Below are 27,849 nucleotides of genomic sequence, written 5' to 3'. Positions count from 1 at the left end.
CAGCTCTGCAGTGGATTTGTCCCAACTCGTATGTGACACTGGGCCCCCCTATATCCGCCACCTCCGCTGACATCTTTTCTTTCTGACCTCTGTCTGCTCCATTGGACGGAGAGCCCCTCAAATCAGAATGACAGTGCACAGAGTTTCAGATTTGGGAACTTATTAATCAAGTATCCATGAGATCATTCCATAAAATGGAGAGGAGGATGGGACGGTGAGGACTGTGCAGTTAGATAGAAATGCTACAGAAAAAGCATTACCAAAGGTAATTAACTGAAATAAACGTTTAACCACAGATTTCTAAACTTCTGAATAGATACCAAAGCAGTACCCCCTCAGGTGGAGAGTCTGTAGAATTACTAAGACCAGGAAATCCTGCAGGACAGGCCAGGAGACCTGCCCTTCCTAGCCAGGCAGTGCCTCATGAAACTGTGGAGGGACACCTACTTGCAGCCTAGCAAATATCCAAGACAGGCACACCACACACCAGTGCAGTTGTTACAGCCTTTACCCTAGTGCAATCCTTCTAGGGGTGGCATCAATCAGCAGATGTTTCTCCTTTGCACCACTTTGCCTCTTTTCACCCCAGAGAAACCAACAAATAGCTGGTTATCTTATCAGTAATCCCTGGTGTAGACATCGTAGAAACTAAGGGTCATCTAAGGGTTCAGGCAGTAGAGCCGTTCTTCCCCCCTGGAGGGATGGGGAGGTACATAAAAAGTTGGCAAAGTGATGGATTGCCCTACAAGAAAGGGTGAACTACATTTGGAAGGAATGGCATTTTTGTCCAGAGGACCAGTTTGTCTAGGAAGAATGAAGTATATGGCTGTCCTACAGACAACCGCTGAAACATGCTGATTTGCTGTTCGGATGCTACAGGGAAAGGGAACGCTGCCTTGATGGTTAGCAGACAAAGAGGGCAACTGTGCATTGGATTGAAAGGAGTGCACATCAAAAAAGTGAGGACGAAATTGGAGCAGTCAGCGGTCAATCTTTGGCAGAAGTCAAAGAGGGAGATGTAGAGGAACTCTGGTGAATTCTTGCAAATCTGAGGAAAAGCCCACAGGAGAGACCCTAAATAGCCCTTAGAGGAGGATTGGCCACCTAGTTAGGTAAGCACCTATTAAGAGGGGTCTCTGACATCACCTGCTGGCACTGGCCACTCAGAGGTTTCCATTGTGCCCTCACACCTCTGGATTCAAGATGGCAGAGGTCTGGGACACACTGGAGGAGCTCAGGGCACCACCCCTGGGGTGGTGATGGATAGGGGGGTGGTCTATCCCCCTTTCCTTTGTCCAGTTTTGCGCCACAGCAGGGACTGGGGGTTCCCTGAACCGGTGTAGACTGGCTTATGCAAGGAGGGCACCATCTGTGCCCTTCAAAGCATTTCCAGAGGCTGGGGGAGGCTACTCCTCACCAGGCCTTAACACCTATTTCCAAAGGGAGAGGGTGTAACACCCTCTCTCAGAGGAAATTCTTTGTTCTGTCTTCCTGGGACTGGGCTGCCCAGACCCCATGAGGGCAGAACCCTATCTGTGGGTTGGCAGCAGCGGAAGCTGCAGAGAAAACCCCAGAGAGCTGGTTTGGCAGTACCCGGGGTCCATGGTGGAGCCCTGGGGATGCATGGGATTGGCACCCCAATGCCAGATTTGGCATGGGGGGACAATTCCATTATCTTAGACATGTTACATGGCCATACTCGGAGTTACCACTGTGAAGCTACATATAGGTATTGACCTATATGTGGTAATGGTGTCCCCGCACTCACAAAGTCCGGGGAAATTCCCCTGAACTATGTGGGGGTACCTTGGCTAGTGCCAGGGTGCCCTCACACGTAGTAACTTTGCACCTAACCTTCAATAAGTGAAGGTTAGACATATAGGTGACTTATAAGTTACTTAAGTGCAGTGTAAAATGGCTGTGAAATAACGTGTGCGTTATTTCACTCAGGCTGCAGTGGCAGTCCTGTGTAAGATTTGTCTGAGCTCCCTATGGGTGGCAAAAGAAATGCTACAGCCCATAGGGATCTCCTGGAACCCCAATACCCTGGGCACCTAGGTACCATATACTAGGGAATTATAAGGGTGTTCCGGAGTGCCAATTAGAATTGGTGAAAATGGTCACTAGCCTATAGTGACAATTTTAAAGGCAGAGAGAGCATAAGCACTGAGGTTCTGATTAGCAGAGCCTCAGTGACACAGTTAGTCACTACACAGATACACACATTCAGGCCACAAACTATGAGCACTGGGGTCCTGGCTAGCAGGATCCCAGTGAGAAAGGCAAAAACAAACTGACATACATTTAAAAATGGGGGTAACATGCTAGGCAAGATGGTACTTTTCTACAGGAGGGCAAGAATGGTAGAGGAGAACACCCATTTTACAAATGTGTTAATTCGTTCTGAGTCTCTGTCAGGGAGAGTGGTGGGGAATGCTTTGGGGTACAAGCGGATTATGGATGCCAGCACTACCAGACACTCCGGAGTGGGGATACTGAAGCAAGAAATCATGTTTCCCGGGAGTGGGTCTATGTTGACTTGTTACTTGCCTATTCCCTGGGGGATACAAGTCTGGCCTTGCCCAAGTGCCCACCAGCACATCAGTCTAGGCCTCTTTAAGGCAGTAGGAGTTCTTGGCTGGTTTGTCCCAGGTTATGGACTTCTGTAAAGAAGACTGTCTTAACTTTTGTCATTGAAGGGTGAGGTCTAGCACCTCTGCTGATCTTCAGGTAACTGTAGTGAAGGAGGAGGAATCCTCCATTACTATGGTTGGGTTTTGGGAGGAAAGGCCATTTTCTGGTTGTCCCAAAGGTTTCCATCATCATGTTGTCATTATTGTCATGAACATTGTCAACATCATGATAAGAGGCATATGTTTTGGGGTCTGAATGGGCATGCCGGTATGGTCTTGGTTGTGTTTTGGAGTCAGACAGAACTATCTGCTTCGTTTTGGGTATTGGTGATGTTGGCACAGGCGCAAGGGCTCACACAGGTGGCATCAATTGTGGTGACGAAGTTCTGGTTTGGCGTTGTGCTGGGTTGAGTCAGTAGCATCGAGAAAGAGGAGGTGGCCGACCTTGAATCGATGATGAGTGACATCTGGGAAAGATCTGCCAGCAGCCATCACACTGGAGACCACATTGGATCCGTGGGGCCAAAAGGGCACTAGAGGGAAATGATGGGTCACCAGAGATGATGTATTGGGCCTTCGAAACTCGAAGAGCTCTTGAGGCCTTGCCAATGGCCAAGGGAGATCGGAGCCTATCAGAATTAGCTCTGAAATTGATTCCGAAGTGTGAGAACCACTTTTCAGCCTCAAAGAGCCCAGGGTGTTGCGCATCTCAGAATGGTGGGAATGGCAGGATGATGGACACCCATCCTTAGACTTTTTGTGCTTTTTTAATACTTCTTTGAACTATCCGAACTCTGCGACTTGAACATTGAGTGATCACAGGACCGGCTTGGGCAGTGAGAGGGCATTTGTGCCTTCAACTTAGATCAGAACTGTTCTTTTGATTTCTTGCACAGTTGGGCGACTCATCTACACGCAGCACCGGCAAAACACAGTCATACTTGCATCCAAGACTCCACAGACAGTTAAGACACGGCTTAAAGATTGTAGCTTTGTGGGGACATGTCTGCACATTGAAAGTTTTGAGGGAAAAATTCTGTCAGGGTGACAGGATTCAGTAAACTCTTGATCCATTTCATAAGGTGCAGGAAGAAAGGAACTGACATCAGAATGCAGAGGTGGTGCACATATCAGGCCCTAATGTCACATCCGAGGTCCAATGGATCCAATATTGAGTGCAAGGTACTTGCTAGCAAAGGTTTCCAGATCCAGTCTGGCCCCTGGGGAAATTCGAAGATTCTATCAGAATTTTGTTTTTACTTGAGGATATCTAACTTGAGAGAATGTATATGATTAAGGAAAACATGCATAACATAAATTCATGTTTTAATTACCACCAACTCAGGAAACATCCTTTTAAGGCTTTCAAGTATCTCTGCTCTCATCTTCTGGCGACTGCCTTCATGGTAATCAATTCTTGCACTTTGAAGATCACTCATAATGCTATTCAGCTCTTCATTTACTTCAACCATTCGTGTCTTCCCATTTTCAATTTCATCACAAAGGATTTCTTCCTGCTGTCGGTGCTCTTCTAAATTATGGCTTATAACAAAGTGAAAATAAAAAATAAAAAAAATAAACAGCTAGAATTATAGTTACACATTTTAAGATACTGTTCATGTTTGACCTTTTAGAAGCTGAATCACATGTCATACACAAGACAGACATGTATTATAATGTACCAATCTATATAACTATCTAGATTACAGCTACTTTTAGTTATTCTATGTTGCACCATCACATAGAAAAATAATGATTTAGTGAATTCAGCTAGTTTTCTTCGGCATTTTAAGAACTGCAGTTTATTGGTAAGGTCAATGGAGTTTGTTTAAATTTATTTTTCCACTATACCCCATAAATATCCACACCACCACTAGATGTGTAAGTAACCAAACCTTCATGAACGCTTGCCCATTTCCTGGTCTCTCACCAAGCTGACTAAGGTAACCTAGAATACTAGGTGCCTACATCCACCCAAATAGACCTTATCAACTCTTATTCTAGCTGCTCAAGCAAACCCATATATCATCCTCACTCCATCAGGCACCACACTTGTCCACTAACACATCCTAGTGTCTATCCCTTCCACAGATCACCAGAGGTGCTGTTGTACATCCTTACAGAGGAGTTTCTGTTCACCCTTATCTACTTCAGAGAGTACCAATCAGGAAGCAGTAGTCCAGAAAAGGATCCCAGGATGAGGAAAAGGAACCCAAAGAACCTAAGGAATGTATGTATGCAAACAGAGCAAGTCTAGGTACTGTATGTGTGTGCATGCAGGTGTACACATTTGTGTGAGAAGTGTGCATGAGTGCTCTGTGCCCACTCTGGTCAGACACTAACCCTCACGGAAAGGTGGTAATTTTTTGCAGCTTCTGGGCATCCAAAGTATGACACTGTAGGAAGCTGGCGCTCTACATTGTGCACTAAAAAGAAATACACCGTGCTGAGAGTCCAGCGGATCCCCAATTGCTTGATAGAGGCAAAAGTAGATAACACTAATGCTCCCTTCTGTGGTAGTGTGGGCAAGCAGTTAGGCTTATCAGAAGGTAGTGCTAAGCATTTGTACTCACAGAGGCAATAACTGAGACACACAATCAAACAATAAATCTGAGAACAAGGTTAGAAAAATAACACTTCTTTTTATATATATTTTAAAACCAAGAACTTTACAAAAGAGTAAGTAACGATTTCATGTTTAAAAGTTACAGCTAAGTATAAAGTTCAGACCCGTGCACCTATAAGCACAAGGTAATCCTATGGAGAGAAAAGTCAACGATGCATAAAGGTAAGTACAGTCAGTTTTGGGGGTTCAACTTCTGGAATCAGAGATGGAGGGGCCCAAGTTCCAAAGTACAACCAGCAGTTTGTGTGGAGTTCCCCGAATTCCATTGGAAGCAGCGTGCTCGTTGGTTGTAGCTGGGCACTACGAAGAAGGGGGGCCCCCTAAAACAGGCTGCACAGGGGGACTTGGGAGCAAGTGTGAGACCTCCCAAACGGGGGCTTGGGTCGCAAGGGACCTTAGAGAAAGGGGGCACAGCTGGTTCTACGGAACACTGGCTGGGCAGCTCGGGTGCCGAGTGCATAGGGCGATTGGGCTCTGCGCGCGAAAGGGCTCCTCGTAGTCAGGGTCCACCAGCAGGTAGGGGAAAAATAAGGACAGCTAGGCCACTCTCAAGGCGGGTCTCAGTGATGCTGACGTCCCTCGACAGCTGCTTGGTCCTGGTACAGTGAGAATCCCGAGTGGACTCTCACTGTTGATCCTTGGTGCAAGGTGCCCGTTAGCCCTGGGATTGGTACTGCAATGTGCTCCTGGACCAGAATCAGGCATAGTGAGCAAAATAATTGATGGCTTAAACCCAGATCTGTGACTGGGGATGAATGTTTGATTGGTTTCGCATTCCGTCCATCATTTGTGTTTGTTTGCTTTTGTCGCCCTAAGTGCGCCGTGTATGCACAGACGTGGGTCCCGGGCTCACTATCCCACTGGATTCAAGCTAGCCTGGCTGATGAAGGGTGATACCCTGAAACCGGTCCCAGGATACTTGTTTCCGGTCCAGGGAGGACCTGGCATGGTAGTTCGGGATGGACTGTTCTCATGGGGAACAGGGTCAAGACTGATTTGCATATGGTTGGGTCCAAACTGGGGTTGGATGGTGAGCAAAAGAATTGATGGATTAAACCCAGATCTGTGACTGGGAGTGAATGTTTGAATGGTTCCGCATTCCGTCCATCATTTGTGTTTGTTTGCTCTTGATAGTGAGGCCTGCACGTTTCAGACCCTCCAGGACCATCCCCAGGTGGATCAGGTGATCCTGTCCGGTGGAGTTAAAGAAAGCAATATCATCAAGCTATACTGCATTAACGTCTTCCAACGCAACCAGGACCTTGTTCATCAACCTCTGGAAGGTGGCAGAGGCATTTTTTAATCCAAAGGGCATAACAGTCAAATGATGATGGCCATAAGGAGTGGAGAATTCTGATTTCTGTTTTGCTCCAGGGGTCAGACCTATTTCCCAGTACCCTAATGTGAGATGAAAAATACTGAGATACTTGGATGCCCCTAACGAACAAGTTACTTGACGTCAGCGCACCGGGGTGGCACGTATCTATGACCCACGTCATATCTGGTAAAAATGACGCCGACGGCGGACTTGGAGTCGACCAACGCCACCTGATGGGATACTGCTCGAAGAAAAATCTCTGAATCTAGACTGACGCCTAGGGAAAACTCTAAGGTAAGGAATCTGCAACTAGAATATGTCTCTACCGTATGAGTCGTTACCAAAGGTAAATAACTTCTTCATCTGATAGAGACTTCTAGTTGCAGATTCCTTAACTTGGAATAGAAACTCAAGAAACACCAAAATCAGACTAGGATGTCCTGCAGGACCAAACGGCCAAAGTAGCTGTCCTTGCAGACCTGACTGTCCAGGCAGTAGTGTTTAACAAATGTGTGCAAATATGCCCATGTTGCTGCCTGGTAGATATCTAGGACTGGAACTCTGTGTGCTAGCGCAGTGGTTGCAGCTGTTGCTCTAATAGAGTGACAGCACAAGCCCTTCGGGGGTTGCTTCTCAGCCAACTCGTAGCACATTTTAATGCAGACAACAACCCATCTGGAGATGGTTCTTTTCTGCACTGCCTGACCTTTCTTCATGCCCACACAGCCAACAAAGAATTGATCATCCACCTGGAACTCCTGAGTACAATTGAGGTAGAACACCAACACATCCTTTGGGTCCAGACGGTTAATTCTCTCCACTTCTTTAGAGGGACGTGAAGGCACGTATAAATTATTCAAGGTGATGGATTAGCGAACCACTTTAAGGAGAAAAGGAAGCCCTAGTACCGAGCACCGCCTTGTCAGGGTGGATAGAGGAAAGGTGGTTTATAAGAAAGAGCCAGCAACTCACTCATTCTGTGGGCAGAGGTGATAGCCACAAGGAAGGATGTTGTAAGGGTAAGCAGTTGAAGAGGACAATTGTGAAGTGGCTCAAAGGGAGTGCACATCAAATAAATGAGAACCAAGTTCAAATCTCACTATGGCATTTTGAACACGGAAAGAGGAAACAGATGTTTAAGACTCTTAAAATATCGTCCAACAATGGGAGATTTAAATGAGGGTTGGTCATGCAAGTAAGGAAAGGAGAGATGGCAGACAAATAACCCTTTAAGGTGCCCAGAACAGAGCCCTGCTGGGCCAAAAAAAATAACAAATAAAAGAATCTCAGAAAGTGGGGCAGATAGGGGATCAACAGACTTGTTGGTACACCATGCCTCAAATTTCTTCCATCAACAGGCATATACCGTTTTGGTGAAGGGACGCCTGGATGCCAAGTTAACATTGCAGACTTCAGGTGGAATGTCAAAAGCGGTCTACTGCCACTGCTCAACCTCCATGCAAGAAGGCAGAGACTGGACAGGTTCGGGTGGAAAACCATCCCCTGCTGCTGCAACAGAAGATCTTCCCAAAGGGGCAGTCTGATTCGAGGAACGATGGCCATGCTTAAGAGTTCGGGATAACATACTCTTCATGCCTAGTCTGGAGCCACAAGAATGACTTGGCCCAGTCGTTCTTCATCTTCTTGAGAACTCTGGGCAGAAGTGGTACTGGCAGAATGGCGTAAAGGAGGCCTGAGTTCCACTCGAGATAAAAGCGTCAGCGAGCGAGTGCCATCTTGGATTTTGCGACATGCAAAACAGCTGACATTGCGCGTTCTCTGCGGAGGCAAACATATATAACCAACGCTTTCCTCACCACTGAAAGAGACCTTGTGCCACCTTCAGATGGAGACATCACTTGTGATCGACCAGGCATTGACAGCTGAGTTCGTCCCCTCTGACATTCAGAGAGCCCGCCAGATGTTAAACCAGCAGGGATACGCCCTGATGTTCCAGTCATGTTCATTGGTGCAGAGCCTTCTGACAAAGGGTCCATGACCCCCCACCCCTTGTTGCAGTACCACATGGCGGTGGTGTTGTCCGTGAACACCTGCACCACCTTCCTTTTGAGAGAAGGAGGGAATGATTTCAATGCGAGTCTGATCGCCCTGAGCTCCAGAAGGTTGATATTGAGCTTGGATTCCACTGGAGACCAGAAGCCTCTGATCTCTGCATCTCCCATGTGGTCGCCCCAGCACAGGAGTGACGTATCTGTCACTACTGTCAGACTTAGTTGGGAAAGGGAGAAGCATCTGCCTCTGACCCAATTGTGGTTTGAAAGCCACCACTGCAGATCTTGTGCAGTCCCCTCAGAGATCTGGACCATGTAGGAAAGTACCATCTTGCCTGGCATTTTACCCCCATTTTTACTTGTGTGACAGTTTGTTTTTGCCTGTGTCACTGGGATCCTGCTAGCCAGAGCCCCAGTGCTCATAGTTTGTGCTGCCTAACTGTATCACTGAGGCTCTGCTAACCAGAACCTCAGTGTTTATTCTCTCTCTGCTTTAAAATGGTCACTGCAGGCTAGTGACCATTTACCCCAATTATGATTGGCACACTGGAACACCCTTATTATTCCCTAGTATATGGTACCTAGGTACCCAGGGTATTGGGGTTCCAGGAGATCCCTATGGGCTGCAGCATTTCTTCTGCCACCCATAGGGAGCTCAGACAATTCTTACACAGGACTGCCACTGCAGCCTGAGTGAAATAACGTCCACGTTATTTCACAACCATTTTACACTACACTTAAGTAACCTTTAAGTCACCTATATGTATAACCCTCAATTAGTGAAGGTTAGGTGCAAAGTTACTATGTGTGAGGGCACGCTGGCACTAGCCAAGGTACCCGCACATAGTTCAGGGCAATTTACCCGGACTTTCTGAGTGTGGGGACACCATTACCACATGCACTACATATAGGTCAATCCCTATATGTAGCTTCACAATGGTAACTCCGAACATGACCATGTAACATGTCTAAGATCATGAAATTGTCCCCCCAAGCCAAATCTGGTATTAGGGTGCCAATCCCATGCATCGCCGGGGCTGCAGCATGGACCCCGGGTACTGCCAAACTAGCTCTGGGGTTTTCTCTGCAGCTACTGCTGCTGCCAACCCTCACACAGGTTTCTGCCCTCCTCGGGTCTGAGCAGCCCAGTCCCAGGAAGGCAGAACAAAGGTTTTCCTCTGAGAAAGGGTGTTACACCTTCTCCCTTTGGAAATAGGTGTTAAGGGCTGGGGAGGAGTAGCCTCCCCCAGCCTCTGGAAATGCTTTGAAGGGCACAGATGGTGCTCTCCTTGCATAAGCTAGTCTACACCGGTTCAGGGAGCCCCCAGCCCCTCCTCTGCTGCAAAACTGGACAAAGGAAAAGGGAGTTACCACTCCCTTGTCCATCACCACCCCAGGGGCGGTGCCCAGAGCTCCTCCAGTGTGTCCCAGACCTCTACCATCTTGAATGCAGAAGTGTGAGGGCACAATGGGGACCTCTGAGTGGCCAGTGCCAGCAGGTGACATCAGAGACCCCTCCTGATAGGCTTTACCTGGTTAGGTAGCCAATCCTCCTCTGAGGGCTATTTAGGGTCTCTCCTGTGGGTTCCTCTTCAGATAACGAATGCAAGAGCTCACTAGAGTTCCTCTCTTCGACTTCTGCCAAGGATCAACCGCTAACTGCTCCAGGACGCATGCAAAACCGCAACAAAGTAGCAAGAAGACTACCAGCAACATTGTAGCACTTAATACTGCCGGTTTTCTCTACTTTTTCCTGGTGGTTCATGCTCTGAGGGCTGTCTGCCTTCACCCTGCACTGGAAGCCAAGAAGAAATCTCCCGTGGGTCAACGGAATCTTCCCCCTGCTAATGCAGGCACTAAACTTATGCATCACCGGTCCTCTGGGCTCCCTCTCATCTTGACGAGCATGGTCCCTGGAACACAGGAGCTGGATCCAAGTGACTCCGACAGTCCAGTGATCTTTCTGCCCAAATTTGGCAGAGGTAAGTCCTTGCCTCCCCACGCCAGACAGTAATCCTGTGTACTGCGTAATCTGCAGCTGCTAGGGCTTCTGTGCACTTTTGCAAAACTTCCTTCGTGCACAGCTTAGCCCAGGTCCCCAGCACTCCTTCCTGCATTGCCCAACTCGCTGAGTTGACCTACGGCTTCGTGGTACCCTCCTTTGGTTGTGTTGAGACGACCGCCGTGCTCAGATTTCTTGAACGCCTGTTCAAGTGCTTCTGCAGGTGCTGCCTACTTCTGCGTAGGTTCTCTGTGTTGCTGAGCGCCCCCTCTGTCTCCTCCTCCAAGGGGCAACCTCCTGGTCTTTCCTGGGCCCTGGCTGCACCCATAATCTTCAACCACGACTCTTGCAACTAGCAAAGCTTTCTGGGTGGAAACAACTCTGCATCCTCCAGCACGCTGTGGAACATCTTCTGAACAAAGAAGTTCCTGGGACCTTCAGTTGTTGCAGAATCTTTGGCTTCTTCCACCTGGAGGCAGCCCTTTTGCACCTTCATCCGGGGTTTAGTGGGCTCCTGCTCCCCCTGGACACGTGCGTGACTCTTGGACTTGGTCACCTTCCTTTACAGGTCCTCAGGTCAAGGAATCCGTCTTCAGTGCTTTGCAATCAGTTGTTGTCTTTGCAGAATCCCCTATCTCGACTTTACTGTCTTTCTGTGGTGGTAGGGTAACTTTACGCCTACTTTTCAGGGTCTTGGGGTGGGGTATCTTGGACACCCTTCGTGTTTTCTTACACTCCCAGCGACCCTCTACACACTATACTAGGCCTGGGGTCCATTCGTGGTTCGCATTCCACTTTTGGATTGTATGGTTTGTGTTGCCCCTAGGCCTTCTGTCTCCTATTGCATTCTATTGGGTTCTACAGTGTTTGCACTACTTTTCTAAGTGTTTTACTTACCTGATTTTGGTTTGTGTGTATATTTTGTGTATTTTACTTACCTCCTAAGGGAGTATATCCTCTGAGATACTTTTGGCATATTGTCACTAAAATAAAGTACCTTTATTTTTAGTAACTCTGAGTATTGTGTTTCTTATGATATGGTGCTATATGATATAAGTGGTATAGTAGGAGCTTTGCATGTCTCCTAATTCAGCCTAAGCTGCTTTGCTATAGCTACCTCTATCAGCCTAAGTTGCTAGAACACTACTAATCTACTAATAAGGGATAACTGGACCTGGCACAAGTTGTAAGTACTATCAGGTACCCACTATAAGCCAAGCCAGCCTCCTACATTGGTGGTGCAGCGGTGGGATAAGTACTTGTAACTGCTTTACCACTTTCTCATTGGTGCTTTTTATAAGAAAAACATATACCAAATACTGCAGAATATACACAGTGACCTAAACAGTTTAACTTTTCTTCTCTAAAGCTTTCTAAGGGGGCGTGGCCAAGATGGCGGTGTGAGCGGACGCGTTGGTCTGAGCTCTGCCGCCTAGACCCTGGATTTGCTTCCCAACCCCGATCGGGAGGGCCCGTGAGGCCCGGACGGGATGCCTGGAGTTGTGGGGTGCGGGGGCAGCTGTGCCCTGCTGCGGAGAAGTCAGTGGGGACGCAGTGAGACTCAGACACCGGTCGGCGGTGCGGGCGGCCCGTGGTGGCCTTTATCTGGCGCAGAGACGGGCTGTCTTGAGGAGTGACCCGCGGAGTGCCCTGCAGAGGTGAGGCCGAAGCCTGTTGGGGGGGGGTGGGGTCCCCCGGGAGAATATGACTCCCGGTGCTGACGTGCAGAAGTCCGGCTGATATACCGGAGCAGTAGCTGTCACAGGGCAGAGGAGATGGCGACCTCCAAGCCCAAGCAGGACCAGACGGTAAGAGATATGCTGACGGGGGATGCCCGGTGCCGGGGGGCCCCTGAAGAACCACCGGCCACAGGGGGTCAGGGAGGCTAAGACTGAGCCCAGGGCCTTGACTGATCATGCCCCTATTACTGTTGAGTCGCTCCGGCGTGCGATTATGGATTACATTAGCTTTAATGATGATGGCAGCACTTCTGTGGAGACAGTGTGGGAGGCGTTGAAGGCAGTAGCGCGTGGCGAAGTGATGGCATTGTCAGCGAGGGATATTAAGGCAAAGAGAGAGGTGAGGGAAAAGTGAGAGCAGAGAGTAGTTGTCCTGGAGCGTTCCCATAAATCCACTGGCGTGCCCAGAATCTGGCGAGAGTTGGAGAAGGCAAGGCAACAGCTGAAGCGACTGGACTGGGATAGGGCGGAGTACGCGGTAGTGCGACTTAAGCACAAATACTATATTGGGAGCAATAGATGTGGAAAGCTATTGGCACACCGTTTGCGAGCGCATCGTGTGGCGTCGGCGGTCAAACTGATTTGCTCTCCTTCCGGTGAAGAGGCCCGCACGAGTGATCAGATTGCTGAAGCATTTGCGGGGTTTTACCGGGTTTATACCCGGCGGATGAGCGGGACGACACGGTCCTGGATTCTTATTTAGAGTGCATAGCACTCACCCCTCTTGGCGTGAGGGAGGCGTCCCTGCTAGACCAGCAGATAAGGCCAGAAGAAGTTATATCAGCGATTTCCCGCCTGATGGATTCACGGCATTGTTTTATAAAACCTTTTGTGTGGAGCTCGCCCCGCTTCTCGTGAGGCTTTTTAATTCTTTTCGGATGACAGGAACCCTGACGCCGAGTATGCTGGACGCTACCATTGCTGTTATACATAAACCGGGCAAGGACCCAGAGGAGTGTGCTTCATATAGGCCGATCTTGCTTCTGAATATAGATGCCAAACTATTCACAGGGATTCTTGCTTACCGCCTTAATTCTTATATGCCGGGTCTTATTGATCCGGATCAGTCAGGTTTTATTCCAAATCGACAATGTGGCGACAACACGAAGCGAATTCTGCATTTGTAAGATAAAATTGACAGATCTCGTAGAGAGACGCTTTTCCTCTCTATTGACGCCGAAAAGGCGTTCAACAGGGTTCACTGGCCATACCTCTTCCGGGTCCTGGAGCGCTTCGGTCTGGGCCCGGGCTTTAGATCTTGGATCTAATGCGCCTATCGGTCCCCTAGAGCGGTGGTTCTAGTTAATGGTGTGCTCACAACGCCGTTTCCGGTTGGGCGTGGGACCAGACAGGGATGCCCGCTTACCCCCCCTTTTGTTTGCGCTATATATGGAGGCCCTAGCGCAGCGCTTGCGGGACAGCCCCTTGGTATCCGGTGTGAAATTCGGCGGAGACCACCATCTGATTACCCTGTATGCAGATGGCGTGATTCTTACACTTGCGGAGCGCGCATCCTCTTTGCCTGCGCTTATGGAGATACTAGTTGAGTTTAGCCAGGTTTCGGGATTTAAAGTGAACATGCAGAAGTCTCAGGTCCTTAGTCTGTCTTTGAGCGCTGAGCACGAGGAGGATTTGAGAGCGCGATAGTCCTTTATTTGGTCGTCCTCGCATCGTTCCTATCTTGGGGTTGAGTTGGCGACGTCTGCCCCAAAAACATCGAGTTTGAACTACACGAAGCTGGTTCGCGAGATATAGCGGAATCTGGAGTTGTGGGGGAGACAGAAGCTGTCTTGGCTGGGTAGAGTGGCTGCGGTCAAGATGACAGTCTTGCCGTGAATACTGTATATGTTTCAGGTTCTCCCATTAACCCCATCTCCCCGGACGATTGCCACTCTACAATCGGCAATCCCGAGATTTATATGGGAGGGTCGGCCGGCGCGTCTCCCGCGCAGGTTTTATATCGCCCCAAGAGCAGTGGGGGACTGGCGATTCCGTGTCTTCTGAGATATTTCCAGGCATCGCAGCTGCGCTTTCTTGTGGAGTGGAGTCGCCCACTCCTGGAGAAACACTAGTGTTTTATGGGCCAGGCGGTGGCAGGCTCTCATATATGGAAGGAGCCTTGGCTTCGGCGCCGGCACAGGGCTGGAGGTCTTTATTCTTCCCCGATTAAGGGAACAACGTTACGCGTATGGGACGCAGTGGCTTGCCGTTTAGGGCTGACTTCTTTCCCGTCCCCGATGACCCCCATAGACACGAACCCTGAATTTGAGCCTGGACTCCATCTGGAAGGCCTGAGACTTTGGTACAAAGGGGGCTGTAGGAGGGTAGGAAGTCTTTTCGATGAACAAGGGGTGTTGTCCTTTGACCAGATGAGAGAGGCCTATGGTCTGGTGGAGGCGGATAGGCTGATGTATAATCAGGTTCGGCACTGGGCTCTCTTGCTGGCGAACAGAGCTCTAATAGATAGGCCTCTTACGCCATTTGAGAAATGGCTGTTCCTAAAGAAGGATGATAGAATTATCTCAGAACTTTATCGTCTTCTGCAAGGGGAAAGCCGCCCGCCTAAGTCAAAGGGTCAGTTGAGATGGGAGAGGGAGCTGGAGAGAGAATTCTCGGATGAGGAATGGGACAGCATATTCTATAGAATACACCACACAGCATATAATGCAGCAGGGACAGAGACATCATATAAAGTTGCTTCATACTGGTACTACACTCCAGCGCGGATACATGATTGGGACCAGGATAAGTAGGACCTTTGCTGGAGGGGGTGTGGAGCCACAGGCACACTTGTGCATTTGCTTTAGCATTGCCCCAAGCTACATCGTTACTGGGAAAACATTATAGATGATATTGATGCAGCGTTCCAGGTTAAGATCCCGTGACTCCCATCTTATATTTTATTGGGGCTGCCCAATCCCCTTACTTTTCCTTTAAGATCTCTAAAAGGGAGGCAGATGGCCTTAGCACTTAACGCAGCGCTGCAGCTGATTCTAGCTCTCTGGGGTACAGATAGGGTCCCGACGCGTATCTCATGCCTTCAGAAGCTGTGGTTTATCCTTGCTATGGAGAAACTCACACTAGCCTCCCAGCAGCGGCTAGGAGATCTGGGCACGTTGTGGAAGCCGTTCCTTCGGATTCTTTCTGCAGAATTTAATGAGCTGACATGCCCGACCTACCTGAGAGTTTTGAGGCTGATTTGAATTCTTGGTCAGAGTGCTGTGGGGGAGGTTGCTGGGGGGAGGGGGGGAGCGGAGCTTGGACGATGCAAGGGGTAGAGGAGTGGAGGGACAGGAGGATGACATGGTTTCTCGGAGGGAAGCATTGTTGATGTGTTTTCATTTATATGTTTATGTGGTTCTCATCTGCGGGACTGGCACCTTGGAAGACTATTGGACACTGCCAGTGGGCATATGGCTCAGCAAGGAGAGGACTGGCTGGGTGGTTCCTCTGGGTATGGTCTTGGGATTTATGGGAGGGACCTATGTATGAAGATATGGAATTGCCACTGCGCTGATACATTTCATCTTATGTCCCACGATGGGCTGTGTTTTGTATGTTTATATATTTTTTAAAATAATAAACAGATCTGATCCTAAAACTTTCTAAAAAGTTCCTGAAAAGTTCTGAAAACTTTCAAAAGTTTGAAAAAGTTTTTTTTTCTTCTTTTCTTTAAAAGTTTCTAAAAAAAATTCTCTCTCTGTCCTAAACCCTTTCTATCATGTCTGCAGTAGAACTTAACAAGGCAACATATGGGAATATAAACTTTAAAAGTTTGAGGGGTCTCTGCCTTGAAAGAGGTTTAGCCATTGGTAAAAATCCTACCAAAGATCTTCTCCTTAGCCTTCTCCTACAAAGTGACCAGAACCAGTTTGGCCCATCCCAGGATCAGGAGGCAGAAGAGGGGGGTACCCAGCAAGACTCAGAGGAGTCCCCTGAAGATGCTGGGGAGGGTTCTTCTAGGGACCTGTCAGCTAACAGGCCATCTAGTGACACTGGTAGTAGGAGGGGGGTCACACATTAGTAGGGCACCTTTCACTCCTAAAGGCCAGATTACTAGAGTCCAGCCAGTTAGGGACAGGTCTACCTCTGCCAATTCCCACATTTGTTCTCTGTCTAACAATTCCCAACAGTCCCACCCTGAGGATAACTTAATGGAAAGGGAACTCAGAAAGCTGAGGTTGGAAGAGGCCAGGCTGAAGCTTAAACATCAGCAGCTGGCCTTAGACAGGAAATCTCTGGATGTGGAAAGGCAGAGGTTGGGGTTAGTTCCCCATGGGGGCAGCAGCAGTGTTTTTGATAGTAATCCTGTTAGAGAGCAAGATTCCAGAAACCTGCATAAGATAGTCCCCCCTTACAAGGAATGGGATGACATTAACAAGTGGTTTGCTGCACTTGAGAGGGCCTGTATGGTACAGTTGGTCCCTCAAAGGCAGTGGGCTGCTATCTTGTGGCTATCTTTCACTGGTAAGGGTAGGGATAGGCTCCTTACTGTCAAGGAAAGTGATGCTAACAATTACAAAGTTTTGAAGGATGCACTCTTTGATGGATTTGGTTTAACCACTGAACAATACAGAATTAAGTTCAGAGACACCAGAAAAAGTCCTCTCAAGACTGGACAGACTTTGTAGACTGTTCAGTGAAGGCTTTGAAGGGTTGGTTACATGGCAGTAAGGTGACTGACTATGAAAGCCTGTATAATCTAATCCTGAGAGAGCATATTTTGAACAGTTGTGTGTCTGATTTGTTGCACCAGTACTTGGTAGACTCAGATCTGACCTCTCCCCAAGAATTGGGAAAGAAGGCAGGCAAATGGTAAGTCAAGGATGGGGACAAAGATAAAAATCATTCTGAGTCTTCATCAGACACACACAAATCCTCTGGGGTGGTGGGTCCAAATCCTTTTCTCACAATCAGAAAAAGCCATGGTGTTATTTATGTAAAGTAAAAGGCCACTGGGCAAGTGATGCCACTTGTCCAAAGGAAAACACCAAGGCTCCCACCACCACAACCCCAACTGCAACCTCTAGTGCCCCTAGTAATAGCAGTGGTGGTGGGAAGTCTACTACAAATAGCCAATCCAAGGGTGTAGTTGGGGTTGGTCTTCTAAGGGAGACCACAGAGGCTGGTTTAGTCTCTGATGGTGGCATTGACTTTGCCACCTTGGTTGCTTGTCCCCTTAATATGAGTAAGTACAAGCAACAACCCCTAATTAATGGTGTTCAGGTTGAGGCCTACAGGGACACAGGAGCCAGTGTAACTATGGTTATAGAGAAACTGGTTCACCCTGATCAACACCTACTTGGTCAGCAGTACCAAGTGACTAACGCTCACAATAACACACTTAGCCACCCCATGGCTGTTGTGAACCTCAAATGGGGGTGGGGGTGGGGGGTGTTACTGGTCCAAAGAAAGTTGTGCCACTGAATTACCTGTAGATTGCTTACTAGGCAATGATTTGGAGACATCAGCTTGGGCTGAAGTGGAGTTGGAGGTTCATGCAGCAATGCTGGGCATTCCTGGGCATATTTTTGCTTTGACAAGGGCTCAGGCCAAAAAGCAAAAAGGACAGGGAAACTTGGATCCTGGAACAATGGACCAAGTGCTCCCAAAAGCTAGGGGTAGTAAGGGTAAATCCTTGCTCACTATCCCTCACTCACCAGACGATTCCCCTTTTGAGGAAGAGGAATCCTCTCCCTGTGCAGAACCTACACCAGAGGAGCTGGCAGCAGACACTGCTGAGCTTTTGGGTGCAGGTGGGCCTGCTAGGGAAGAGCTGAGTGTGGCACAGCAGTCTTGTCCCACACTAGAGGTTTTAAGACAGCAAGCTGTCAAACAGCAGAATGGGGATGTCAGTGATAGCCATAAGGTGTATTGGGAAGACAACCTTCTGTATACTGAATCAAGAGACCCTAAACCTGGAGCTGCCAGGAGATTGTCATCCCTTTGAAGTACAGGGAGTCCCTGCTTACCTTGGCACATGACATTCCTTTGGCTGGGCATTTGAGCCAAAGTAAAACTTGGGACAGGCTTGTTCCCGTTTCACTGGCCTCATATGTCAGAGGACACCAAAGAGTTTTGTCGCTCTTGTGTGACCTGCCAAGCCAGTGGCAAGATTGGTGGCACACCAAAGGCCCCCTTAATTCCACATCCTGTGGTTGGGGTGTCCTTTGAAAGAGTAGGGGTTGACATAGTTGACACCCTTGACCCGCCAACAGCTTCAGGCAATATGTTTATCCTGGTGGTAGTGGACCACACCACTAGGTCCCCTGAAGCTATCCCCTTAAGGACCACTGCAGCTCCTGCAGTGGCAAAGGCCCTCCTGGGAATCTTTTCCAGAGTGGGCTTCCCTAAGGAAATGGTATCAGACAGAGGTAGTAGCTTTATGTCTGCATACCGCAAAGCAATGTGGAAGGAGTGAGGTGTAACATATAAGTTCACTACTCCTTATCATCCACAAACAAATGGTCTGGTTGAGAGGTTTAATAAAACTCTCAAAGGTATGATAATGGGACTCCCTGAAAAACTCAGAAGGAGATGGGATGTCCTGTTACCTTGCCTCCTTTTTGCTTACAGGGAGGTACCCCAAAAAGGAGTGGGCTTTACCCCCTTTGAACTCCTCTTTGGGCACCCTGTGAGAGGTCCCCTTCCACTTGTTAAGGGGGGTTGGGAACAACCTTTAAAAGCTCCTAAACAGGACACTGTGGACTATGTACTTGGCCTAAGATCAAGAATGGCCGAGTACATGAAAAAGGCCAGTAAAAACCTTCAGGCCAGCTGGGAGCTGCAAAAACTATGGCATGACCAGAAGGCTGTCCTGACCCAGTACCACCCAGGACAGAAGGTGTGGGTATTGGAGCCTGTGGCTCCAAGAGCACTCCGGGACAAATTGAGTGGACCCCATCTAATTGTTGAGAAAAAGGGGGAGGTTACCTACTTGGTAGACCTGGGCACTGCCAGGAGTCCCCTTAGGGTGCTCCATGTCAGCCGCCTAAAACCCTACTATGACAGGGCTGATCTCACCCTGCTCATGACAACTGATGAGGGACAGGAAGAAGAGAGTGACCCTCCCCCTGATCTCTTCTCCACCACTGAAGCTGATGGCTTAGTGGAGGGAGTAGTACTTGCCTTGCTGCTAGGCAGAAGGACAACTGTGTAAATCTCTTAAGTCAATTTTCTGAACTCTTCTCACTGATACCAGGTACCCCTACTTGGTGTGAGCACACAATCAATACTGGAGACAGTTTACCTGTCAAAAGTAAGATTTATAGGCAGCCTGACCATGTCAGGGACTGCATGAAACAAGAGGTTCAGAAAATGAGACTTGGGAGTAATTGAGCCTTCAGAAAGCCCATGGGCTAGCCCATTGGTGCTTGTTCCAAAACCTCACAGTAAGGATGGTAAAAGAGAGATGAGGTTTTGTGTTGAATATAGAGGGCTCAACCAAGTAACCAAGACAGATGCTCACCCTATACCCAGGGCAGATGAGCTCATAGATACACTGGCTTCTGCCAAGTATCTAAGCACTTTTGATTTAACTGCAGGGTACTGGCAGATTAAATTATCAGAAGATGCTAAACCCAAGACTGCATTTTCAACCATTGGAGGGCACTATCAATTCACTGTGATGCCATTTGGTTTGAAGAATGCACCTGCCACTTTTCAAAGGATGGTGAACACAGTCCTGCAAGGGTTGGAAGCTTTCAGTGCAGCATATCTAGATGATATAGATGTCTTTAGCTACACCTAGGATGATCACCTGGTCCACCTGTGGAAAGTTTTGGAGGCCCTGCAAAAGGCAGACCTCACTATCAAGGCCTCAAAGTGCCAGATAGGGCAGGGGAAAGTGGTTTATCTGGGCCACCTGGTAGGTGGAGAACAGAATGCACCACTGCAGGGGAAGATCCAGACCATTATGGAATGGGCTCCCCCTACAACACAAACCCAGGTGATAGCCTTTCTAGGCCTCACAGGGTACTATAAAAGGTTCACTAGGAACTATGGCTCCATTGCAGCTCCTCTTAATGAGCTCACTAGTAAGAAGATGCCTAAAAAGGTATTGTGGACAGTTAGCTGTCAAAAAGCTTTTGATGAGCTCAAACAGGCCATGTGCTCTGCACCTATCCTAAAAAGCCCTTGCTACTCCAAAAAGTTCATAGTCCAGACTGATGCTTCTTAATTGGGGGTTGGGGCAGTGCTATCACAGCTTAATACTGAAGGCCAGGATCAACCTGTTGCTTTTATCAGCAGGTGAGAAAAGTGTTGGTCTGCCATAGAGAGGGAGGCCTTTGCGGTGGTCTGGGTACTGAAAAAGTTGAGACCATACCTGTTTGGTACTCACTTTATTGTTCAGGCAGACCACAAACCTCTACTTTGGCTAAAACAAATGAAAGGTGAAAACCCTAAATTGTTAAGGTGGTCCATCCCCCTACAGGGAATGGACTATACAGTGGAACATAGACCTGGGAGTACCCACTCCAAAGCAGATGGACTCTCCAGATATTTCCACTTAGACAATGAAGACTCATCTGGGCAAGGTTAGCCTTATTGTCCCTCGTTTGGGGTGGGGGTTGCGTAGGAAAGTACCATCTTGCCGGGCATGTTACCCCCATTTTTTACTTGTGTGTCAGTTTGTTTTTACCGGTGTCACTGGGATCCTGCTAGCCAGGACCCCAGTGCTCATGGTTTGTGGCCTGTATGTGTTCCCTGTGTGGAGCCTAACTGTATCACTGAGGCTCTGCTAACCAGAACCTCGGTGTTTATGCTCTCTCTGCTTTTAAAATTGTCACTGCAGGCTAGTGACCATTTTCACCAATTCTGATTGGCACACTGGAACACCCTTATAATCCCCTAGTATATGATACCTAGGTACTCAGGGTATTGGTGTTGCAGGAGATCCGTATGGGCTGTAGCATTTCTTTTGCCACCCATAAGCAGCTCAGACAATACTTACACAGGACTGCCACTGCAGCCTGAGTGAAATAACGTCAACGTTATTTCACAGCCATTGTACACTACACTTAAGTAACTTATAAGTCACCTATATGTCTAACCCTCACTTAGTGAAGGTTTGGTGCAAAGTTACTTAGTGTGAGGGCACCCTGGCACTAGCCTTGGTGCCCCCACATTGTTCAGGGCAATTTCCCCGGACCTTGTGAGTGCGGGGACACCATTACACGTGTGAACTACATATAGGTCAATACCTATGTGTAGCTTCACAATGGTAACTCCGAACATGGCCATGTAACATGTCTAAGATCATGGAATTGTCCCCCCAAGCCAAATCTGGTTCTGGGGTGCCAATCCCATGCATCCCCGGGGCTCCACCATGGACCACGGGTACTGCCAAACTAGCTCTCTGGGGTTTTCTCTACAGCTACCGCTGCTGCCAACCCTCAGACAGGTTTCTGCCTTCCTGGGGTCTGGGCAGCCCAGGAAGGCAGAACAAAGGATTTCCTCTGAGAGAAGGTGTTACATCCTCTCCCTTTGGAAATAGGTGTTAAGGGCTGGGGAGGAGTAGCCTCCCCCAGCCTCTGGAAATGCTTTGAAAGGCACAGATGGTGCCCTCTTTGCATAAGCCAGTCTACACCGGTTCAGGGATCCCCCAGCACCTGCTCTGGTGCGAAACTGGACAAAGGAAAGGGGTGGTGCCCAGAGCTCCTCCAGTGTGTTCCAGACCTCTGCCCCCTTGAATGCAGAGGTGTGAGGGCACAATGGGGACCTCGGAGTGGCCAGTGCCAGCAGGTGACGTCAGATACCCCTCCTGATAGGCTCTTACCTGGTTAGGTAGCCAATACTCCTCTGAGGGCTATTTAGGGTCTCTCCTGTGGGTTCCTCTTCAGATAACTAATGCAAGAGCTCACCAGAGTTCCTCTGCACTTCTTTCTTCGACTTCTGCCAAGGATCGACCGCTGACTGCTCCAGGACGCCTGTAAAACCGAAACAAAGTAGCAAGAAGACTACCAGCAACACTTTAGTGCCTAATCCTGCCGGCTTTCTTGACTGTTTCCTGGTGGTGCATGCTCTGAGGGCTGTTTGCCTTCACCCTGCACTGGAAGTCAAGAAGAAATCTCCTGTGGGTCGACGGAATCTTCCCCCTGCTAATGCAGGCACCAAACTTCTGCATCACCGGTCCTCTGGGTCCTCTCTCATCTTGATGAGTGTGGTCCCTGGAACACAGGAGCTGGATAAAAGTGACCCCGACAGTCCAGTGATCCTTCTGTCCAAATTTGGCAGAGGTACGTCCTTGCCTCCCCACGCCAGACAGTAATCCTGTGTACTGCGTGATCTGCAGCTGCTAGGGCTTCTGTGCATTTTTGCAAAACTTCCTTCGTGCACAGCATAGCCCAGGTCCCCAGCACTCCATCCTGCATTGCCCAACTCGCTGAGTTGACCTTCTGCTTTGTGGGATCCTCCTTTTCTTGTGTTGAGACGACCGCCGGGCTCAGATTTCTTGAACGTCTGTTCAAGTGCTTCTGCGGGTGCTGCCTACTTCTGCGTGGGTTCTCTGTGTTGCTGAGCGCCCTCTCTGTCTCCTCCTCCAAGGGGCGAACTCCTGGTCCTTCCTGGGCCCTGGCTGCACCCATAATCTTCAACCGCGACTCTTGCAGCTAACAAGGGTTGTTTGCGGTCTTTCTGGGTGGAAACAACTCTGCATCCTCCAGCACTCTGTGGGACATCTTCTGACCAAAGGAGAAGTTCCTGGCCCCCTCCGTTGTTGCAGAATCTTCGGCTTCTTCTACCCGGGGAGGCAGCCCTTTTGCACCTTCATCCGGGGTTTAGTGGGCTCCTATCGCCATCGATGTAGGGGAATACTGAAACCCCTAACCTGCTCAGATGAGCTGCAACAGTGCTTAACTTGTGCTTGTGGTTTCCAGTGCTGAGCACTGGCACAAATTTTTAAGGGCCGGCACTTATTTTTCTGCCTCAAGCATTTACTGCAAGCAAAAGACACATATGGGAAAGACGGAGGAAGAGAAAAACAAAAAAGCGTCACAATGGGAGAACGCAGAAAGCTGTAAGAGTGAGCTGAAAGGGCAGGGAGTGGCTTTAGATGGATTGAAGAGTCCCGGGATGGCTTCAGGATTAGGCTGCCTTGGTATTCCGTGTTCGCAGTTAATTGCAGCAGCCACATGTTTAAGAGGAGAGCTTTTGGCACCAGCACGTTTTGATTTACAAATTAAGCACGGAGCTGCAACTACCGCTATCACTTCGGTGAACACCCAATGGGGACTGGTAAGCTCAAAGGGGAGCACGATAAATTGAAAATGTGGAAACTATCCCCTTGGTTAGGGGAAGGAGAAGACCCCATGATGATACTGTTAGGTATGAATACACCAGAGTAATATTATACTTGTGGTAGAAAAATAGCTGGTGAGGGTGTCCCAAAAGAAACTAGAGGGACTCCCTGGTGAATGCTGGGAGAAGTAGTTACACTCCTGTTGATATTAGAGAGTGACCAACCCCCTTTTAGGGCCACGTAAGGGCTCCCCGTTGGTGGGTCCTCAGATTCGTCGAGCAAGACTCTCCAAGGAACTCTCTGCAAGACATCTACTGCTCCTGGCCTCTGGAACCGCTGCTGGTCCTGTTGATATTAGAGAGTGACCAACCCCCTTTTAGGGCCACTTAAGGGCTCCCCGTTGGTGGGTCCTCAGATTCGTCGAGCAAGACTCTCCAAGGAACTCTCTGCAAGACATCTACTGCTCCTGGCCTCTGGAACCGCTGCTGGTCTGCTTTGGATCCGAAACACATCGGCTTCTGGTGGGAAGGCTCTCACTGCAACCTTGTTTCTCCAGATCCAGTAGGAATTCTGCAACATCCAAGGATGTGCATCCTTCAGAGTCACAAGCACTCTGTTTGTACCTGGAAGCACAAAGGAATGTCTCTTGGAGTAAGGGAGTCACTCCCCTGTATCCGCAGGAACCTCAAAACAATGTGGACCAGCTGGTAGGGTCTGCTGTTCCATGGACATCGAAACACTCTGCTTCACAAATGGTGAGTCTATTGCTTCCTTTGGATCCTGCTTGTCTTCTGACCAACTTGGGAGACTGGGGGTGTAGGAGGCTGGCCTGGTGTGTGGTGAGCACCAGGTCCAGGTATCCCCTATTACTGAAGTGTAGGCAGTGTCTAGGAAGCCAGGGCTTATCTAGGAGACATGCACAGCTTAAGCAAAACCACTATAGTCACACAGCACTTACACACATGAATCAACCACACTGTGTTACAAAAATATATGTACTTTATTATAGTAACACAAATACTAAAATTCTGAATAGGCAATACCCCAACTGGACGTAAGTAAACACCTTATGATATACAAATTAGCAATCAGTAAATAGTATAGAAAGCAATAGGCACTGGTAAAAGCAAAAGCAAATAGTGAGGGCCCTAGGGGAGGATCAAACCATATACTAAGAAAGTGTAATGTTAAAAGCATGCCCCCAACAAAGGATATGGAATCAGGAGAAGGAAGTTGGAGGAACTTGGAACCACCAAAAGGTAAGTACCAGGGCGCCCCTGCGACCAGAAGAGGAGAGGTAAGTACCTGGTTTCCCCCAAACCCAACAAGAGGACTTTGGAAAAGGATTGCGCAAGACCCAACGAAGACTGGAGGAACACAAAGGTGGAATCTGACAGAAAAGGACCCGCAAAAGGAAGGGGACCAAGTCCAGTTCGAGTTGGAGAGCCCAGTTCTGACAGGAGCCACTACCCACCCTTCTGTGGATGCATGACCAGGTTGAGAGTAGACGAAAAAGGCCAGTAGTGTGGCACAGGAGCCAAAAAGAAGTCCAAGAAGTGATGCAAGTAATGTCCAATATCGGCGGTCGAGATGTAGTCGGTCAGTGGTGCTGGAAAACTACCAACAAGCCTTGGCAAATACAAGAGTCAGAGAAGGTGGTTTGCAAGGCTGAAGAGGACCAGCAAGGTCCAGGTGACTCGACCCAAGGAGGGGAGTCCGGGTGACCCTCAGCAGCTGGGAGAGTCACAAGAAGAGGAGGCAGCCCCTACAGGCGACCCACTGGCAGCAGGCACAGGAGTCGCAGTGAGGCTTACTCAGCACACCTGAAGAGGAGTCCCACGTAGCAGGATCAGCAGACAGTGGGCTGTGCTTTGCAGGAAAAAGTGCTTGGGCCGGGGCCATATAGAGCATGAAGATCTCTTGGAGGAGAAACACACAAGCCTTGGTAGCAGCAAGAGTTGCAGTACAAAGGGGTACCGTCCTGCAAGGAGAGGCAAGCGCTTACCGTCTCCCAAGTTGGAAAGGACCAAGGGGACCAATCCAGACCACCACCTGAGATGCAGAATCCACGCAGCTCCGGAGGAGAACATCCATGCATCCGGTTGTCGTTGCAGTTGGTGCCTGCAGATGCAGGGGAGTCACTTCTTCACTCCAAGGTAGATTCCTTCTTTCTGTGCACGCTGAAGACTCGTCACTCTCCGAGGATGCACAGCCAGGGAAATGTTGCAGTTGCTGGAAGGAGCCAGAGAAACAATGTTGCAGAGTGGAGTCGTCGCTGTAGTTGCGGATTGTCAGTTCCTGGAGGGTACAATTGCAGTCCCAGTGGCCAGAAGATTAACTGAACGATGCAGAGGAGTCCTGCTGGAATTCTGCAGGTCGAACCCGAGGACCCACTCAAGAGGGAGACCCTAAATAGCTTAGGAAGGGGGAATGGTCACCTAACAGGGTGACCACCTAGCAGGAGGGGGCTGTGATGTCACCTGCCTGACCTGGCCACTCATATGCTCTCAGGGGCCCCTTCCCACCTTGGTTTCGTGCCAGAGCAGGGATCAGGAGTTCCCTGTACTGGTGCAAACCAGTTTATGCAAGAAGGGCACCAAATGTGCACTTGAAAGCATACCAGTGGCTTGAAGAGACTACCCCTCCCAAGCCATGTAACACCTTATTTCCAATAGAGAGGGTGTTACCTCCCTCTGCCACAGGAAATCCTTTGTTCTGCCTTCCTCTGTCTGAGCTGGTCAAGCAGCAAAAGGGCAGAAACCTGTGTTAGGGATGGCAGCAGCGCGGGCTGCCCAGAAAACTGGCAAGAGCAATGCTAGGGGTCCTCTAAGGAGCCCTCAGAGTGCATGGAATAATACAGCCAATACTGACAACAGTACTGGGGTATGATTCCGACATGTATGAAACCAAACATGCCCAGGTTCGGAGTTACTATTAGGTAGCTGGACATAGGTCACTACCTATGTCCTTTACACTGGAAAAATGGCTTCCCTGCATTTACAAAGCCCAGAGTAATGGAGCTGGAGTTTGTAGGTGCACCTCTGCTCATGCAGGGGTGCCCTCACACACAGGGACCTGCACCCCACCCTCTGGGCCAGAACGGCCTACCATAAGGGTGACTTATACAGTGACTGATGCAGTGACCTGTAGTGCAAGGGTGCATGCACCTTTTCATGCAGGCTCCAAAGGCAGGCCTGCAGACACATTTTGCATGGGCTCCCATGGGTGGCATAATACATGTTAAAGCCCATGAGGAACCACTGGTGCTCCAATGCCCTAAGTTTCTAAGTACTGTATACTAGGGACTTATATGGGGACACCAGTATGCCAATTGTGGGGTGTGCAAAGTCCTCACCAACCAAATTTAGAGGGCGAGAGCACAATCACTGTGGTCCCAGTTAGCAGGATTTCAGTAAAAACAGTCAGAAGACACTGACAGCAGGAAAACAGTGTGGGTAATCATGCCAAAAAGAGTGTACTAACCTACGATGGGCCAATGCTCCTTCTACTGGACTGGAACCCCAGTGCATCATGACTGTTGCACTTGGGAAGGATTGTGGGGACTTCCACCAGGAGATCTTCAAGTGCCAAGAGGCCCCGGCCCCCAGCACTCTGCAACCCGAAGACTAGCCCCTGCCCTGCAACTCCTGCGATGTGGAAATTCTGTTTTGCTGTGCTGCTGACAGCTCCTTGTGATTGTCTGTGTCCATCGCCTGTGGGTCACTTCCTGGGAACAAAGGGCCAGCCCTGACTCCCCCTCAAGGGTACAGTTTCCTGGACCTTGCTCATCCCCAAAACCCTGCAAATACCTCTGTAGCTCCTGCTTGCATTTGCCAGTGCTTGTTGGTGACCTGGCTGGTCACTGACCAGCCTGCAATCCGGCGACCATCGAGGGAACAGCTCGTAGGTGACTCCTGGGAGCTTCTGCAGCTCCTGGACCCCGCAGCTCCACTTCTTCCTCCACCTACATGCAGAAACGTTACCTCTAGGAGGGTGGGCATTGCCACCTGCGCCACTTGGGCACCTCTAAAGGTGCTGGATTCTGTTCCCTTCCTTTTCAGGTCCTCCATGTCTGGAATGAGTCCCTCGTAGCAGCAGCTGGACAATCCGAGGCTTCAGAGAGAGTCCCTTCTCCTCTCTGCATCCGGGTCCCCTGGTGCAGATAATCCTGTCTTCTGGGTATCCTCAGGTGAGGGCACTCTCCAACCTTCTTCTTGTCTGTTGGATTCTTTGGGGTCCACTGGAAAGGGTCCTGAACCACACAAATTCCAACCACTACT

At 49.2% G+C, this 27,849-nt stretch overlaps 1 protein-coding gene across 1 annotated transcript in view; it reads right to left on the bottom strand.

Annotated features, from left to right (window-relative positions):
• SMC1B (structural maintenance of chromosomes 1B) overlaps positions 1-27,849 on the bottom strand; it is a 2,375,007-nt gene that overhangs the window by 1,605,292 nt on the left and 741,866 nt on the right. The window contains exon 9 of the mRNA XM_069228259.1: positions 3,968-4,175. Within this exon, the coding sequence (XP_069084360.1) occupies positions 3,968-4,175 (208 nt within the window). The remainder of the gene's footprint in view (positions 1-3,967; positions 4,176-27,849) is intronic.

The sequence above is a fragment of the Pleurodeles waltl genome, chromosome 4_1 (genome assembly GCF_031143425.1).
Source record: "Pleurodeles waltl isolate 20211129_DDA chromosome 4_1, aPleWal1.hap1.20221129, whole genome shotgun sequence".
In the NCBI taxonomy this organism is placed as follows: Eukaryota; Metazoa; Chordata; class Amphibia; order Caudata; family Salamandridae; genus Pleurodeles; species Pleurodeles waltl.
This window is presented reverse-complemented; position numbering and strand designations above follow the sequence as displayed.